Below are 18,096 nucleotides of genomic sequence, written 5' to 3' on the forward strand. Positions count from 1 at the left end.
AGAGATGACCCTTTAAGTAAAAAGATGGAGGAGTTGCTGGGAAAACTGAAGGAGCCAAGAATGACAGCCTGCTCTTTGTGTTTGTGTTTGATTTCTTCTATTAAGATTATACTTTCTACCCCTTCTTTCCATAATCAGACATTATTATCCACAATCTTCTTTGGCTTATTTCTCGTCAAATCAAAGATGTCAGCAATGACACCAGCAGGCTACATTTTTCCAGAGGTAACACAAGAAGAGGTCTTTCAAATTGAGGCCTAAATCAAAATAATCTGCTTCTTCCCTGTCATCTTCATTGAACACCAGGCTTCCGCTTTGACGTGATGATCAAAAGTAGAAAATGAAATTGCAATGATACTTCGCTTCCTCTTATGGAGACAGTCTAGCCCATTTTATCAGGAAATCAAGGCTTATTACATCAGATAAATGGGTCATAGAAATCAGAGAGAAGGGCTATGTCATTCAGTTAGAGAAACTAACCCCTTCAATTCCCCCTATCATCCCTTTCCAGGGAACCTTTCCAAAGGCTCTGCTACTTTCAGAAGTGTAGAAATTACTGCTTATATGTGCCACCAATAAAGTATCTGAACAGCAGAGGGATCAGGGGTTTTATTAAAGAAACTTCCACATGCAGAAAAAAAGACTGGGAGGTTTTCATCCAATTTTAGATTTCAGAAATCTGAAAAAATACATTTGGATGTTTTGGTTGCACATGTTAACTCTGGTCTCCATAATGCCTTCTCTTTCAGCTATGGATTGGTTTGCAACTCTTGATTTAAAGGACAATTTTTTTCATATTTCTATCTGACACAGTCATTGAAGGTATTTTCATTTCTTGGTGGCAGGACACCATTTCCAGTACAAGGTCTTTGCATTTGGCCAGTCCACAGCACCAAAAGTATTTATCAAATGTCTCTCTGTGGTAGCATCACATTTGAGAAAACAGGATATTTTTGTTTACATATTTGTATGATTGGCTGTTGAAACATGGGGCTACATCTGAATTTCAGAAAGTCAAGTCTCTACTTAAATCACATAATTTTATTCATGTGCTCCTTAGTGCACACAGCAGCAGTGAAAAATCTTCTTACCAGAGAACAGATTTTTTTTAAAAATAGTGCAATATGTTTTAAACATAAAATATGTCAAACTTAAAGGTAATAAAAAAGGTAATAACTGGAGATATACCAATCTCCTAGAACTGGAAGGGACCTTGAAAGGTCATTGAGTCCAGCCCCCTGCCTCCACTAGCAGGACCAATTTTTGCCCCAGATCCCTAAGTGGCCACCTCAAGGATTGAATTTACAACCCTGGGTTTGGTAGGCCAATGCTCAAACCACTGAGCTATCCCTCCCTCTATTAACTTAGAAAATAATTTTCTTCCTGAGTCTCATGGTCATGACTACTTGTATGACTCCATTTGTGCATCTCAGAATAAGGCCAAATAAGCCAAAATAAGGCCAATAAGCATTGGATGTCTCAGGTCTACAGGCCAAATCTGAACAATGTTCTAACACTAGTCAGCCTGCCTTCTGGACTTGTGGTCGTGGTCAGTCAGAGCAGTTATCCTCTTAGGAGTCCAGTTCAATTCCTCCTTCACCATCAGTGAGAGGAAATTCTGATGTATCAAAGGGGGGAGGTCTCATCTGAGTCAGTGTACAGTTTGAAGTCATTGGGCTTATTTGAAATAGTCCAGATTTTTGGCTTGGATGCAGGAAAAATCTGATTCTCCTGTCTCAGCTTCCATACCTTGTGTTGTAGATGATTTAATATAAAAACTGAAAGGTTATCTAATTAATCTTTGAAAATTCATTTTGCAGTTATTATAGCATATCACGTTTTAGTTGATAGTAGATTGCAGTTGGGGCATAATATGGATAATACATTTGAGAAGGAAGGTATCTAATATGTATGCTCTTTGAGGGATCCTGTCCCTTCTTGGAGTCTTAAACTGGTTTTATCTACATTTCTGAAACCACCGTTTGAACCCTTGGCTGAGTATTTTTTTATTTTTGATATCTTAAGTCAGCATTCATTATTGTCATGTCATCAGCCAGAAGGGTGAGTGAATTAAAGGCCTTGATTCCCCCTTTAAGTCTTTTCATAAAGATAAGGTGGTTCTTAGACTTGATCCCAGGCTTTTGCCAAAATGACTCTGAATTTCACATAAGTCAGACAATTTCCTGACATTTTTTCCAAGGCCACATACTAAGCAGGGGAAATCTGCTTTATGTACTTTGGATTCAAGAAGAGCTCTTGCATATTATTTAAATGGAATTAAAAGGTTTTTAAAATAATCTAGGTTATTTGTGTTTTATGCTAAAAGTTTCATGCATCAGACCTTGTCTCTCTAGACTATTTCTAAAAGGATTAAATAATGAATTGTTGAATGTTACATGTTAACAAATTCTTGTACCTCGGATACTTTGATCTCATTCCATGTGGTAGTGTCTTTTGCTTGCCTTAAGCAAGTCCCTTTTCTTTCAACTGGCAAAGTTGCAATGTGGACTTCTGCGCACACTTTTACTAATCATTATGTTCTCAATTAGGCTTCTAGGGCAGATACTAGATTTGGTAGAGCAGTGGTCTGTGATGTCCTCCAGTTTATTTTCCTCATTGCTTTTCAGACTACTCATAAGTGGGGATATGCAGAGCCACTGGAAGGAGAAATGAAGGTTACTTACTTGTAAAACAGTTTTTTGAAATGGCTTTTCATATTCACACATCGCATCCACTTTCCCCTCATTCTCAGGGTGCTTTTGGGCTGTATCTCTGGGTTGGCAGTAAAAGGAACTGAGGTGATAGAGTGTGCCCATGACCCATTATATTGCTTCATCCTCAGAATGTTCAGAGATGGAGAGGGAAGGTTTTAGAAGGAGTGTGCATAAGCAGATGCTGCTTGGAGAAGGTTTAACCATTAAGCATAATTAGGCAGCACAATACCCCACATGTGTAAATATGCAAAGAACTTCCAATATCTCAAAGAACTTCAATTACAAGCAAGTAACCTCCACTTATATAAGTGCACTTTTTGATGGAACATAACATATTTCATGAAAATAAGATACTACATTAATAGAGTTTCACTACTAGTATGTTTATTTGTCTCTCTCCCTTTTCAGATGCAACATGTAGCGCTCCACATAAAGTTCCCAATGCTGATATTGTAAATGATAAGGAGGGAAGGTATCTGCCTGGTGATAGAGTGCAATATAAATGTAGGGAAGGATTTGAAAGTATGGAATCGAATTATGTAATTTGTGAAGATGGAGAATGGTCACAACCACCAATTTGCAAAGGTAGGTGTTTGTATTTTAATTAAAACAAGTAAGACCAGGTGCACTTTGGTGAGCTGGGAGCATACAGTCATAGGGCTGGAAAGGAACTTGAGAGGTTGTCTAATCCATCCCCCTGCACTGAGGCAGGATTAAATATACCTAGATAATCCCTGACAGGTAACCTATTCTTAAAACCTCCAATGATGGGGATTACACAGCCTCCCATAGTAACCTGCTTCAGGACTTAACTTTCTAACTATGTAGACAGAAGTTAGGGTGGAACATTCACCTTTCTTGTTTTACATATGACATTCCTATTAATACTTCCCAGAATGACATTTGCCCTTTCCACAACAGCATCACACTTTTGACTCATTCAATTTGTGATCCACTATAGTCCCTGCGTCTTGAAGTGCTTGCACCTGTCCATTCCACTTTGGTTGTGTGTGCACTAGTTCATCAAAGCCAGAGAACATATTCCCATAGTCGTATCTGTCGAGGTGGTACATGCACTTTTGCTGCACATTCATGCTTGTAGCTAAGGGCATAATTGGGCAGAGCTGCCCTAACCCTCTCAGTTCCTCCTTGCCACCCATAGATGGACAGTTTGAGCATCTCACACCTTTCCCGTTAGAAATCTTTTTAGCATTCTTTTATTGTAAATGGTTTAGTATAGCTGTAATTTAGATAGTGGTACTCATTTTCAAATATTTTCTTGTTTTTATCTTGTTCTTCTTCAAGTTTTATTTTCAATACCAGGGCATGTCTTAATCCTTGGGATTTAAGTGCTGTTTGACTGTAGCAAATCTATGACGGTCACCAAGTCTCACTCCTACTGCTTGAAGTGGGAAGGACACATTAGGCATAAATACCCTATTTGTAGGAGGTTTAAAACCAGATCAAAGAAGCTGAAGGCAGTTTTACTTTGAGATGTCCCGGTGGAAGCAGCTTTGTGTCCCCATTTGGAACGCAGCCACTTGGCCATACAGGGATTCAGATTCAAATCTCTAAGCACACTGCCAGACTTTGTGGCCTCCCCACGTCAAAAAGAGCCAGGACGAAGACATCATTCTTTGTCATGCAATCAGCAGAAGTCATCCAGCACCTCAGCCTCTTCAACCAGAAAAAGTCGTTGTTATATCCTTGGGGGCAGCCGGTTTAGGAAGAAATCACTTGAGGCCAGACAGCAGACAGCTAACAAAACCACCATTTTATTTACAGACTCAGAGAACTCACCCAGCCGGCTGAAGCTGGCTGAGCTATCCCCTAATAATCTAACTCAGTTACCATAGGAACCAAAAACCATGACAACCAAATACACAACATATTCCTCCCCCCCTAATAAGAACATCCCCTAAATAAAACACACACTAGACTAGAGAAGGAGGGTAGACTGCCTCCATTCCCGGCTAAACCCTGGGGATTATTTTGCCCCATAACCATGGGTTCGCCCTAGCTAAAGATCCAGCCAATGAGGAGGCCTTCTGTCTCTAGGTGGATTACGGCGAACTTCTGGTGTTGTTGCACCCGAAAGTACCATGGGCTCAGGGTCCGCAGCACGAACGGGTGAGGAGGTGGTATCAGCTCGTGCTGGGCAAAGGGGCATCTCAGCCGCCGGCAGTAATGGAGGAGGACAGTCAGGAATAGGTGATTCGTGATTCGGTGTCTCACCAGAAGAGGTGAAGTCAGACCCCTCAATTGCAGATGTGTCCTGAGGACTGGCATGACCTGGCAACAGCTGATCTACATGTCGCCGCCAGGTAAGATTCTCTGCAGTCCGGACTGTGTAGGAAACAGGTCCTGTTTGAGTGATGACTGTGGCCGGGACCCATTTAGCTCTGGAAGTATAATTCCGAGCCAAAACTGGCTGTCCCGGGCTAAAGGTTCGGTCTTTTGCTATGGGTGCCCTTCTGATGTCTTGATATTGCTGCTGATGTTGCACAGTTTGTCTGGGTTCAGAAGGTTTCAGCAGATCAAAGCAAGTGCGCAGCTGTCGTCCCAACATTAGAAAGGCTGGGGATGCCTGGGTCGTAGCATGAGGTGTGTTTCGGTAGGAAAGTAAGAAGGTATCCAGACGCTTTTGAATGGAGTGTTGTCCCCTTGCTGATTTCAAAGCGTGTTTCATTGTCTGCACAAATCTTTCAGCTAATCCGTTGGTGGATGGATGATATGGTGCTGACGTGATGTGGTGTATCCCATTTGCCTTCATAAAATTTTGAAACTCCTGAGAGACAAACTGAGGTCCGTTGTTGCTCACAAGTTGTTCTGGCAACCAAAACGACTAAAGAGTCCTCGTAGTTTTTGGATAGTACTCTCTGCAGTAGTGGACTGCATTATAGAAAATTCTGGCCATTTAGAATGGGCATCTATTGCCACCAAGAACATGCTTCCTTCAAGGGGGCCAGCAAAGTCAACATGAATACGTTGCCACGGGTTTTCAGGCCAGTCCCATGGGTGTAGGGGTGCCCACTGGGGTGCATTCCTCACACCCTGATATGACATACAAGCTTTTGCCTCTCTTCAATAGCACTGTCCAATCCAGGCCACCAAAAATAGCTTCGTGCAATTTCCTTCATGCGCATTATTCCACAGTGACCAGAATGTAGCTGTTCTAACAGCTGTGATCTCAGTGGTGGTGGAATAATGACACGTCTCCCCCACAACAAACAACCAGATTGGACCGATAACTCCGTCCTTCTGGACATGTAGGGAACAAGGTCAAATGAGACCGGAGAGGTTTGTCGAGATTTTCCATGCATCACCAGGTCCATAACTTGGGACAATACTGGGTCAACGCGGGTTGCCTTCTTTATCTGAGTAGCAGTGATGGGTGTATTCTCTACCTGTTCAAAGTAGAAGATTTCCTTTTGGGCACTATCTTGATGTTTGACCGGCAAAGGCAACCTTGAGAGGCCATCTGCATTGCCGTGCAGAGTGGATTTCCAATATTTGATTTCATATGTGTGTGCTGAAAGTAACAATGCCCAACGTTGCATACGACTAGCAGCTAATGGGGGAATGCCTGTGTAGGGTCCAAATATTGACATCAGAGGTCGATGGTCTGTGAGAAGAGTAAACTTTCGCCCAAACAGGTACAGATGAAACTTCCGAATTCCAAAAACAATTCCTAATGCCTCACGTTCGATTTGGGCGTAGTTAGTTTCTGCTTTGCTTAGAGTGCGTGAAGCAAAACTAATAGGTCTCTCTTCTCCCGAAGGCATAATGTGTGACACGACTGCTCCCACTCCATAAGGGGAGGCATCGCAGGCTAATTGTAGGGGTAAGGATGGATCAAAGTGCGTTAGAACTTCAGAATTTAGCAATGCATCCTTAGCTTTGTTAAATGCAACATCACAGGCTTCAGTCCACTTCCAGGCCTTGTTGTGCCCAAGGAGCTCATGAAGTGGTTTTAGCAGTGTGGCTAACTGTGAGATGAACTTTCCATAGTAGTTCAGTAGTCCTAGAAACGAGCGCAGCTGGCTTACATTTCGAGGTGGGGGAGCCTCCACATTAGCTTTAACTTTTGCAGGGGCCTTATGAAGACCTGCAGAATCAATGATGTGTCCCAAATATTCAACAGAGGGCTTGAAGAATTCACACTTGTCTTTGCGAACTCATAGGCCATACTCTTCCAGTCTTAGTAGGGTAGCCTTTAAATTCTTTAAGTGATCCTCTTCATTTCTTCCAGTGACCAGGATATCATCCAGATAGCACTGAACTCCTGACAAGCCACACAAGATCTGGTCCATAGCCCTCTGGAACAGGGCGGGAGCAGATGTTATTCCGAAGGGTAGGCGACAGTATCGATAAAGCCCCTTATGAGTCACAATAGTCAACAGCTCTTGGGACTTTTCATCGACGTGCATCTGTAAATATGCTTGACTCAGATCAATCTTACTGAACTTTTGTCCCCCAGCCAGGCCTGCGAAGAGGTCATCGATGCGGGGAAGCGGGTACTGCTCTGCACACAACACTGGGTTGACAGTGACTTTAAAATCACCGCAAATCCGGAGAGAGCCATCTTTCTTTTGGTCTCTTTTGTGGAACCTATATCTTTCAGCAATTACCAGTGGTTTTGGGGCGAAATGGGACCACAGGATTTCCACAATGTCACTGTAAGATTTAGTCTCAGGCTTAACAGGGTGCAGTAAGCTGCGTAGCAGGGAGTAGGTTTTAGCCCCTACAACACTTAAGAATATTGGCACCTTCTTTGTTTCTGTAATGTCATTTGCAATACCAAAAAACTCAAAACGCTCAGTAAACACATGCCACTGCTCTATATTCTCATCAAAAGGTTCCAGTGGCCTGGTCAGAGTAGCCATTATTTTAGTTTCACTTTCACAGTCAGTGCAAACAAGCAGTATTTTTATTTGTTTGTTTTGTACCTTGACTTCTACTTCCTTCTGTTACTGGAGCAGCACCAGGATCCCATCCTCGTCGCCACTTGTTATATCCTTGGGGGCAGCCGGTTTAGGAAGAAATCACTTGAGGCCAGACAGCAGACAGCTAACAAAACCACCATTTTATTTACAGACTCAGAGAACTCACCCAGCCGGCTGAAGCTGGCTGAGCTATCCCCTAATAATCTAACTCAGTTACCATAGGAACCAAAAACCATGACAACCAAATACACAACAGTCGTCATCGTCTTCATTGTCGTCTTCTTCAAAGAAGACCACTAGTGAGGTTAGAGCTAAACCAGCTCCTGTGAGGCTCTTCCCCATAGTCCCACATTCAATCAATTCAGAGTTGTCGACTCCAACACCTCATGGCCAGTCAAGACCTTCAACAGCATAGACTTCTGCTGCAATGCATGTTACTGTTTTGGTATCTACAACACGTGAGGTGTATGCATCAGCCAGTGATATTTTATGCCTGTTGGTGCTGGATTACCAGTGCAGAACAATGTCCAGGATCTGCCTATTCCCCTAACTATGGTACTGGCATCCTCCTTGGCACTGACATATTCAGTGCCATTGGGAACTGAGCCTTTGTAAGTAGTGCCAGAGTGCTGAAGTGGCATGTGTCCAGCAGATCTCTTCATTAGGAAAGCCCCAGATGCTCTCTATCTTATGTTGGTTCAGGTCCCACAACCCCTCTGCTCCACCCAGTACCTTGCCAGCTTGGCATTCCAATGCTGTCTCTTCTTCAGACTAGAAGTGGGATCCTAAATATTGGGATCTCATTACAGGAGATCTTAAGCATCTCCTTATTCCTGATTGTGCAGGTCAAGGCCCTGTCACCATAACTTTTACAGGAGCAGACTGAGACATAGGTTCCTTTGGAGTTGAGCGTGGTATTGCATGAAGTACAGCGGTGGACTTTCTGGAATCTGAGGGGTTTCTCCAGACTCCAGATCATCTTCTCATAGTCAGCATTCTGCTAGGGCTCAATCAAAGTGCCATTCTCTAACTGTTACCATTCTGTGTACCAGCACTGGTACCCAGCAACTGAAGGAAATTATCTCTCCAGTTTCTGGTCCTCCTGTTATAGATGTTCAGCAGACAGTAGAGCAGATTGACACTATTCCTTTCACTCAACACTTCTTCATTATTTACAGATGAGGTTCCTGTTTCAGAATCATCTTCCCCTGACCTAGACGATTATAAAATGTACCAGGAATTTATGAAAAGGGTAACCACCTCTCTAGGAATACAAACTGAGTTGGTTCAGGATAATCCACACAAACTGGTGGTGGTTCTTTGAATAGTGTCCCTATAGATGCTCCACTGTAGGTGCATCTGTGCCCCTGCACCTGTAATGGGAGATTATTGGTAACAGTGTCTGTTGAGCCCACACATGGGCTCTTCCTCCCTCATGGTCTGTCTCAAGGCTATCTAGCACTGCAGGAGTGAAGCCCCCTCAGTTCCTTCTCAACCTCCTTTCTCCTTGAATGGAGCAAACTTTTGTCCCTTCCTTCTCTGCGTCATTATCATAAGTAGTAGTTGTTTTAGTTTCTTTTGTTCTCCTTAATAGTTAGTGTTTCCTTTTTACCCCATTGGGATTAAAAAAAAGAAAAGAAAAAAAGAATTTGTTTCCTGACCTGTCTGGGGTGATTTTCCCGTCCCACTGAGCTTTTAGAAGACACTCTTTTAAAAAAAAATATATAAAAAGGGGAGGAAAAGAAAGAAGACAATTTCTTTTGCATCCCTCACTGTTAGAGGATAATAGCCCCCCGTAGAGGCATGCCTGGCTCTTCCGGCTTCAAGAGGTGCCTCTCCTTCAAGGAATTAATTCCTGTAATGGACAGACACTCTCACTGTGTCTGGTGCCAGGGAGAGTCCCATATCCCTTGGAAGTGATCCCCCTGCCACTTCCTAGCATACTTGCCTGCAGCAGGCTGTGCCTGTGTGAGGTAAGCCAGGGGCACTTCCCAACCATAGTACAGTACTGTACAGTATACAGTATAATGCCTTTTGTCTGCCCTCCAAAAATTTCCTTGGAACCTAACCCCCCCGCTTTTACATTAAATCGTATGGGACAATTGGATTCGTTTAACATTGTTTCACTTAAAGTTGCATTTTTCAGGAACATAACTACAACGTTAAGTGAGGAGTTGCTGTATGTTGGCAGCCATTTTACTAGCTGAACCAAACTATTAGTAGCTGTAGTGAGCTGATTCAGATAAATGTTGCTCTTTGTATTTTACATTTTTATCCCCTTCTGGGAGTTTTGTGCAGGAGCCAGTCCCACCCTTTCACCATGGGTCAAGCTGGGGGTTGGAGAGTTGGTGGTTCTCTCTTAATCTCTACTCTCTTGGTATACCAAGGTGAGATGTTACTCTCAGGAGATTCTGCAGATGCTGAAAACATGATTGCCTCATAGCGTGGTTTTCATACACCTTTGGGCAGGGCTGGGTTAAAGCACAGGCACAAATAGGAACTTACTCTCTGGCTCTCAGGGTCCTATGTTGCCCTCAGAATCTCAACCTTCATTAAAACATATTGGTTCTAGTCTGCATGGTCTTGAAAACATTCAAATGAGCATAACTGATTTTGTGAGCCTGCATGAGTCTGCAGCAAGAGGCAGGGAAGAATCCTCATGACCCCACAATTAGAGGTTGGAGGTTGAGGGGGTAGAAAGTGGTAGCTATCTCCCAAATGCCATCCATTCTCTGTCGATTGTACAGTTCTGTGATACTCTTTTGGTTATTTTCCCTGTTTTGATGAGCAGTGAAATCACCAGTTGGGCATCTGAGCCAACCCCATTTAGATTCACAAGATATTCACCTCACTTAGAAATATTGTTTCAAGCTAAGCGCAGAACAAGGCAGGCATCTCGGCATCAATTACACTCATTCAGTTATTTTTATAGTTTTCCTCATGATCTTTACTTTAGTTTTCCACATGAAAGCCTCTCTTATTTTTTTGTTAAAACTTTACACTTCTTTACTAGATTTTATTTGGATTTGCATTAAATATATACAAATGTTCTTGCTAAAATGAGGAAAGGGCAAGAAACATATTTCTTTAATTCTAATGGATCTAATAAGAATAAATTAAATAGAAAGGCAAAACGTTTTTTCAAAATGGCCACCAGTGCCAGAAATGCACATTTCTTAAAATGAGACCAAGGCACATGGGTGAAAGTAACTTAAAGGACTTACCGGTACTCTGGAGTCTTTAGGAGGGAGTGAGGCCTCTAGCGGAAGAGGCGGGGCCTTTAAGTACCTGGGTGCTTTAAATCAGGATTTAAAGGGCCCAGGGCTGGGGCTGTGGTAGCAGCATCTGGGAGCCCTGGGCCCTTTAAATCACCCCCGTAGCTACCAGCTGCAGAGGTGGCTAGAAGCCCTGGGGATGATTTAAAGGGCCCGGGGCTTCAGGTGCTACTACTGCAGTGGAGCCCCAGGCACGTTAAATCACCATCAGAGGAGGTCCTGTCCTCTGGCGGAGCTTTAAAGGGCCCAGGGCTCTGCTGAAGTAGTGGCAACCGGGAGCCCCTAGCCCTTTAAATCACCGCCAGAGCCCCGCTGCCGCTACCCCAGGGCTCCAGCAGCGGGGTTCGGGTGACGATTTAAAGGCCCCAGAAGGCAGCAGCAGTGGGAGCCATGAGCCCTTTAAATTGCCACCCGGGCCGAGCCGCACTGCCGGAGCCCCGGGGTAGCAGCGGCAGCCAGGGGCTCGGGAAGTGATTTAAAGGGCCCAGGGCTCCCGCTGCCACTACCACCCTTGACCCTTTAAATCATCCCCAGAGCCCTGCTGCCAGAGCCCTGGGGTAGTGGCGACGGTGCTCTGGTGGCAATTTTAAGAGCCAGGGCTGTAGCGGCTGCTGCAGCCCCGGATCCTTTAAATAGCCACTGGAGCCCCACTGCCACTACCCCATGGCTCTGGGGACGATTTAAAGGGCCCGGGGCGATAGCTGTGGTAGGCACCCTGGGCCCTTTATATCACTGACCAAGTCCTGCTGCTTCCCCAGGGCTCCAGCAGCAGGGCTCGGGCGGCAATTTAAAGGTCCCAGGGCTCCAGCTGCTGCTGGGAGCCCCAAGCCCTTTAAATTGCTGCCAGGGGAAGCCGATCCGCCCAGGTATGGCACACCAGCTCTTGCCGGTACACCATACCGGCGCATATTGTCTTACTGTCACCTCTGTCTAGGGATGAGACATAAGGCAAAAGAACCGGGTCATAAAATAAAAAGGGCTCAAGGAAACCTCTCAAATTATATGATCAGTACAAGTAAAGCTTTTTTACTACTCGTGTTAATTTGTAGCCTTAGCGTTTTCAAAATTTTACCTTGTTTACCCTAATCCCACATCCCTTTCCATGAGAAGAGAAGCAGAGAGAGGAAATGGGAGCTGGAATTTTAAAGTAAATTTCAAATTATGAGTTTGGCTTCTCTATTAATTATTTTTAAAATCCACCTTCCTGAGGGCCTTTTCCAAAGGTCAAAGCTTAGCTACATTTATGAGTTTATCAATTATAGGGACATCAAGAGGCTTCCCTGTCCTCAGAATCATACTTTCCTTTCTCCCCTCATTTTTATGGTATTCATGCCAATTTATTTCTCTAGGGTTATTCTGAGTTTCATATTCCACTCCTTTGGCCTGTATTATTCCAACTTCTATTTAGCCGGTGTCCTTTTATCACTATTTTACCCTCAGTCTTGCTCTTCTCTCAATATTCAGATACCATGGTAATGTTATAATTCACAATACTCTGAGACAAGTGCTGGGTGCATCAAACACCCTACATGGTAATATGGTCATGGAGTGAGTAGGTACTGCACATGGTTGCACTCCTCAGTGACAAAAAGCAGGTTGATTGGTCCACATGAGCCTGAGGAGGGGAGAAATTGGGCGAAAGCCTCTCACTTTCCATTTCCCCACTAGTCAGTGGTTAAGGCAGAATGGTGGGATTAGTAGGGCAGAGATGATTGACCTAAAAGATCACAAACTAATCTAATTCTCTGCTTGAAAAGCAACCTGAAATCAGGTCTTGACAAAGCTAGAGCAGCTAGTTACCTATTTTGCCATCAGTTCCGTAGTGTCGGTTGTTAATAAACAAATATCATGCTGCTTCAACTATAAAGATAAAACTTTTAGTCTTTTGTGTTCAGTTCCAATATCAGGCTGATTATTTTTTGCTTTTCCCTTGGGATTTTTCTGACTCTGTCAGAGCATATTGATAGCGCAATTATGTAATATTTGTGATCTTACAGCATTTACTGTAAATAATCGCTGATGCAAATATTCTCTATTTCTATACTTACTTTTAGAGGCTGCTGGAAAGTGTGGGCCCCCACCTACTACTGATCATGGAGACACCATTGACTTTGCAAAGCCAGTATATGATTCAGGTTCAATTGTGCAATACAGATGCAAAAGTTTTCATGCAATGAGGGGATCTGAATTTGTTCACTGCGAGTCTGGCCAATGGACAAACCCACCAGTTTGCTTAGGTAGGTACAAAAATCTATAATATGAAAAAGAACTGTGGTGAGTATATATTTTCCATATTATGAGCCCAGTTCTGATGTCACTTGTACTGGTGTAACACCACATTAATTCCATCAGTCTGAATGGAGTTACTCCTGATTTAGACAGGAATATGTTAGGGGACAACTCTCCTTCTTTTTAGGGATATCACTGCAGATTTTTCTTTAAAAAGATCAGGAAATGGCAAACAGCCATGCCATTATAAGTATTTAGAAAGTACTCCCAAAATAATATCTCAATTAAAACCTGTAAAAACCCACTACAATAAAACCAATGTTTACTGTAAGTGAAACGATGTATTCAAATATATTTTTAGTTGAAAATCTTTCAATTAGAGTAAATGCTATGAACTAAAATTCAGTAACTTATGGAATGACATGAGGAATATTGGTCATTGCTCCTTAGTGCTAGGAGTAGACAGATGCTGTCATGAGCAGCAGCAGATTCTGCTTTTGCCTAGGGGGAGCTTTAATGGCAAAAACTAATGCAGTCTGCTCTACACGAGTGTCTTTCTAACCTCCGTATGCTCAGAGTGAGAGGAGGGAATGGCTGGAGTACATTGTGGTGCAGTGTTCCAAAGCTGTGTGGTTCTTAAATTATGGTGAACTTATCTTGTGGGCTGGTTTGTCCTCCACCTGACTTCACATCTCAGGAATAACCTGACATGTCCCCTTTCTCTTCTGACATGCCATCTATACCAAAGGGGTGGGGGATGACAATGGGGAGCCCAATTTGCTAGCTTTATACCAGTAAAGAGCATCCTTCCACATGGAGAGTATTCTGTTGGCCAGGTATGGTTAGGTTCTGGCCCATTTGCATCAGCTGAGTGGCACAAAGGGGCCACATAGTAAAATGGAATCAAATCCTCTCTGTTCATCTACCCCAGTCTCCTCTATGTCCCTTCCCACAATATCACACTGGTTGGTGTGAAAGCCTCCTTCTCTAGAGTTCCTTTTTGTTCCCCCAACTGTACAATCTCTCCTTTACTATTCAAATCTTGTCAGAAAATATTTCCCTGTTTTATTTAACTGTGTAAAGCATCTGGGGACAGTGTCAGTGTCAATATAGTTAGTGAATAAAATTTCCAAAAATAGATCCACATGTACATAATGACATTACATTTTTCTTTTTCCAGAGGCATGTACAGCATCCCCAGAAGAGATGAAGAAAAATAATATTGAGCTGAAATGGAGGGAGACCGCTAAATTGTATACAGAAAGTGGAGATTTTACTGAATTTAGCTGTAAATGGGGATATGAAAGGGATCCAACATCTTCGTCATTTAGAGTACAGTGTATGGAGGGGAAATTAGCATATCCTAAATGTAAGAAAAGACGTAAGTGATCTCTAATTACACTACAGTACTGGTGAATATTCTGACTAAAGATTTCTTAATGTTTACTGAGGAATTCTAGAGTTTAGAAAAATACAAAAATGCATGGCAGAGTGGCACTATTGTGATGGATACCATATAAACTCATGGGAAAACATGGATCCCAAACCAGACCTCTTGCAATCTAAATAGATAAGGCAAATGGGAGTAAAGAGATGCAGCTCGCAAGCAAAGTGACCACACTACTACTTGAGTTGGGACAATCACCCTCTGACATCTAGGCTTCTGTGAGTTACAGACAGGATAGAAACATTTTGCAAGTGTCTTGTCTTACCCAAATTCTCTGGCTGGCCCAGTTCCTCATCCAGACAGCTGACTTCCATTGTGGTCTGCAGTCCTTTGATAACCCTCTGACACTGATTTTTAGCTCCTAAATCCTTGCTTCAGCAAGCACTGTTAACAGGTTACAAGTTAGGCAAAACTACCTGGTCTCCTCTTCCTGGGAAACCTTCTGATCCATGGGAATCAGTTTGCTTGTCACCTCATTTATCTGCCTTGCCATTCCAGAGTGGGAGTGTTGCAGCTGGGCTTCTCAGTCTGCCCAGATACTTAGTAGCTGCTGCCTGAAGAAAGATTTAGGCCAGGTCTATACTTACAAGCTGACAGCACCACAGTTGTACCAATACAGCTGTGCGCTGTCACAGTGCTCACCTAGCCTCGTTATGCCGATGAGAGCTCTCCTGTCGACATAATCAAACCAGCTCAGTGAGATCTCTCATTGACATCGCTCTGTGCATGTGTGTGCTTATGATGGCAAAAATTACATTGCTCAGGGGGTATTTTTTCACACCCCAGAGCAACAAAATTTTACCAACATAACTACTAGTGTAGACATGGCCTTAGACTGCATGGCATCTCTCAGTCCTTTCTGGTAAACCTCCCACTGTCGCTTCAATACCTTTTGCAAAGTCTCCAGCTCCTGTTTTAGCTGCTGTTTTAATTCCTTTTGGCCATCTTTGACTTTGTGCTTTTTAGCCTAAGCCTTTAGCCAATATTCAGGGTCTTCCACCATTTTTTAAGTTGGGAGGAAAAAATTGGTGTAGTATCAGGTATTTCCATGACACAGCCCTTGTTATTAACAAAGAATGGACACAAAGTCCTGTTTCTCTGAACAGTTGGCTCAGACAACAGGAGGCAGTTTCCTTGCTCACAATTCCCAGCCTACCTTTACGTTCACCAGTCTGACCAAAAAGATCTTTTCTGTCAGGGCCATGCTACCAATACGTCTATTGCTGTTTCTCCATAGCTTTCTGGCATGCTCACACATTCACACATGCATGCACACACACTCCATCCCTCCCTCATTTAATCCCCAGCCCACCCATTGTCAATCCCTAGAGAAACCACTCAACCAGAATTGCTCTAGCCTTTGCCCACACCTTGCATATGGTCTAGTCCATGGGCAGTGGTTTCCATTGTGTCAGCTATCACTAGACAAAGGGGCATGTAACTGCTTCCTCATTTAGCCTGAATGAAAGATGAGTATCATGCTCATCAGTTTCACTGAGGGCTGTGACTCCCCATCAATCAGACCGGCTTACTGCAAGCTACTCTATCTCCAGTACAACAATACTATCAAATGTATTGATGGAAAAATCTATTTTGTCTTACATCATTCTAGTTCTCCTGTCTTCTGATAAAGAATATTCATAATTGCTGATCTTCCAATATTAGGATGACTATATCATTGTGGCAATTCCCACATCACCTTTTGTAAACTAGTGTGAGAAATGACACCTCCTTTCTAGCATTATGGGATCAGAAGCAAATAATTCATGCATACATATGAAGAAGGCTGGCTGGAACCAGCTGATAAGAAGTCATGGAACGAAACAGGTTCAAGATCCCTGTTCCAAAAATTCCATCACTTTCAAGTGCTAATAACTACACCATGGATACTTATTAAAAACAGTAGTGTGTAGTAAATCAATGTATGGTTTTCTGTGCTACTTTCAAGTTCCACTTCAAAATAAGTAATCGTTTTTAATATGAAATGTAGTTGAACCATCGCAGTTCAAGGGTAACTGCAATTATGTTTGATGGAGTTAGTTCCCATTTACTTTCCAAAAAAGGTTAAAACCATGCAGTATGAGTTTCATGCCATCCTGTTGAAATCAATATTCTGTTCCTGTGCAGTCCATAGGGGATTTGTATGTAATATTTGTTTAAAAAATTTGACATGTACTAAACTGATTTTTCTAGTGTTTGTTCTCTCCCTGACAGGTACTTCAGGATGAATAAAAAGAAGAATCAAGCAGATAATTTTAACTCTGATCTGAGGATCAAAATCCATTGACCAGTTATTTGTAATGTTCACATATTATGTCCTTTGTCAGTATTTTAGCTTAAATTGATTATATGTATCAGTTCAATACCTTTTTATATCATTGTTAACAATGGTTTAAAATATACAATCATAAAATAGTAGCAACAGATGGGCAAATAAATTCAAATTCAGATCAAACTACAGCTTTTTATGATATTTGGAAAAAGAAACTTTAAGGGGAATTGTACATATCTGCACATCCTGAATTACACACTTCTTGCTCGCTGAAACAGAAAGCAGCAGTATTTCCCTCTGGCCCAAATCAGGAACTCCAGGAAGTCTCATTAGAAACATTAATCTTGAGAGATTTTTAGCCTAATCACCACATCAGAAAGTTTGGGATATGCATGGAGGCTTTTTTGAGTTCTGCCCATCACTATTAGCTGTTGGTGATCATTCTTCCAAATGTTTTAGGCCATGCAACCAAAAAATGATCCTGTCATTTAGCACAGTTGTACTAAAAACATTGACTTCTCTGGTTAAAGTTGACATTCATAGCGTCTTTAATTTTAAAAGGGAAAAATAATTAAGATTTGTATGATTAATTTACCACTCTTCTTAAAAAGTCTATTATTTGGACTTTTCATGTTTTTGATTAACACCATCATCTGAAGTGAAGAGGAAAGGAATCTTAGGATTTGTAAAAAAAATGGAGACAAAGATGAAAGCCTGCAGCTAATTTGAATATCAACATGATACTATGCATTTGGCATTGTGTGAATAAATTGTCTATTCCTATTTTCCACTGTATGTAATAAACTAGAAATTAGACTAGTGCTGTGACAGAGATGAATCATTACCAAAATCCACACAGACAGACAAATCCCACATATTGAGGGGATGCTATATGTAGGGAATGGATCAAATTCTGGACCTGTGGTACACACAAATAAGCATACTTACAAAAAAGCACACTTATAAAAGCTGAAAAAAACTGCATTTATCTTCCTCAAAATTATGTGAATGTTGGAGTTTTTCACATTATTGCAAAACTGCCTGTAGCACTTATGTTACATATTCTCCTAGTGGAATCCATAGTCCAAATTTAGTCACCCAGGCTCCCTATTCAATGCAGGGGGAGAGTCAGTGACCCAAGGGTACATCTATATTTGAGCTTGGAGGTGTGATTCCCTGCTTGCATAGACATACTTGCCCTAGCTGTGCTCAA

At 42.4% G+C, this 18,096-nt stretch overlaps 1 protein-coding gene across 6 annotated transcripts in view; it reads left to right on the top strand.

Moving 5' to 3' along the window:
* The window catches only part of LOC123376728 (complement factor H-like), a 56,856-nt gene extending 39,154 nt beyond the window's left edge, over positions 1–17,702 (top strand). For 3 of the 6 annotated variants that reach the window (XM_045028978.1, XM_045028984.1, XM_045028983.1), the window contains 4 exons: positions 3,123–3,299; positions 12,990–13,172; positions 14,345–14,545; positions 16,805–17,702. In XM_045028978.1, coding sequence (XP_044884913.1) covers positions 3,123–3,299; positions 12,990–13,172; positions 14,345–14,545; positions 16,805–16,839 — 596 coding nt within the window. In that variant the 3' untranslated portion in view covers positions 16,840–17,702. The remainder of the gene's footprint in view (positions 1–3,122; positions 3,300–12,989; positions 13,173–14,344; positions 14,546–16,804) is intronic. The other 3 variants (XM_045028981.1, XM_045028980.1, XM_045028982.1) reach the window with 3 other exon arrangements.
* Positions 17,703–18,096: the final 394 nt, after the last annotated feature.

This window comes from Mauremys mutica, chromosome 8 (genome assembly GCF_020497125.1).
Source record: "Mauremys mutica isolate MM-2020 ecotype Southern chromosome 8, ASM2049712v1, whole genome shotgun sequence".
NCBI lineage: Eukaryota > Metazoa > Chordata > Testudines > Geoemydidae > Mauremys > Mauremys mutica.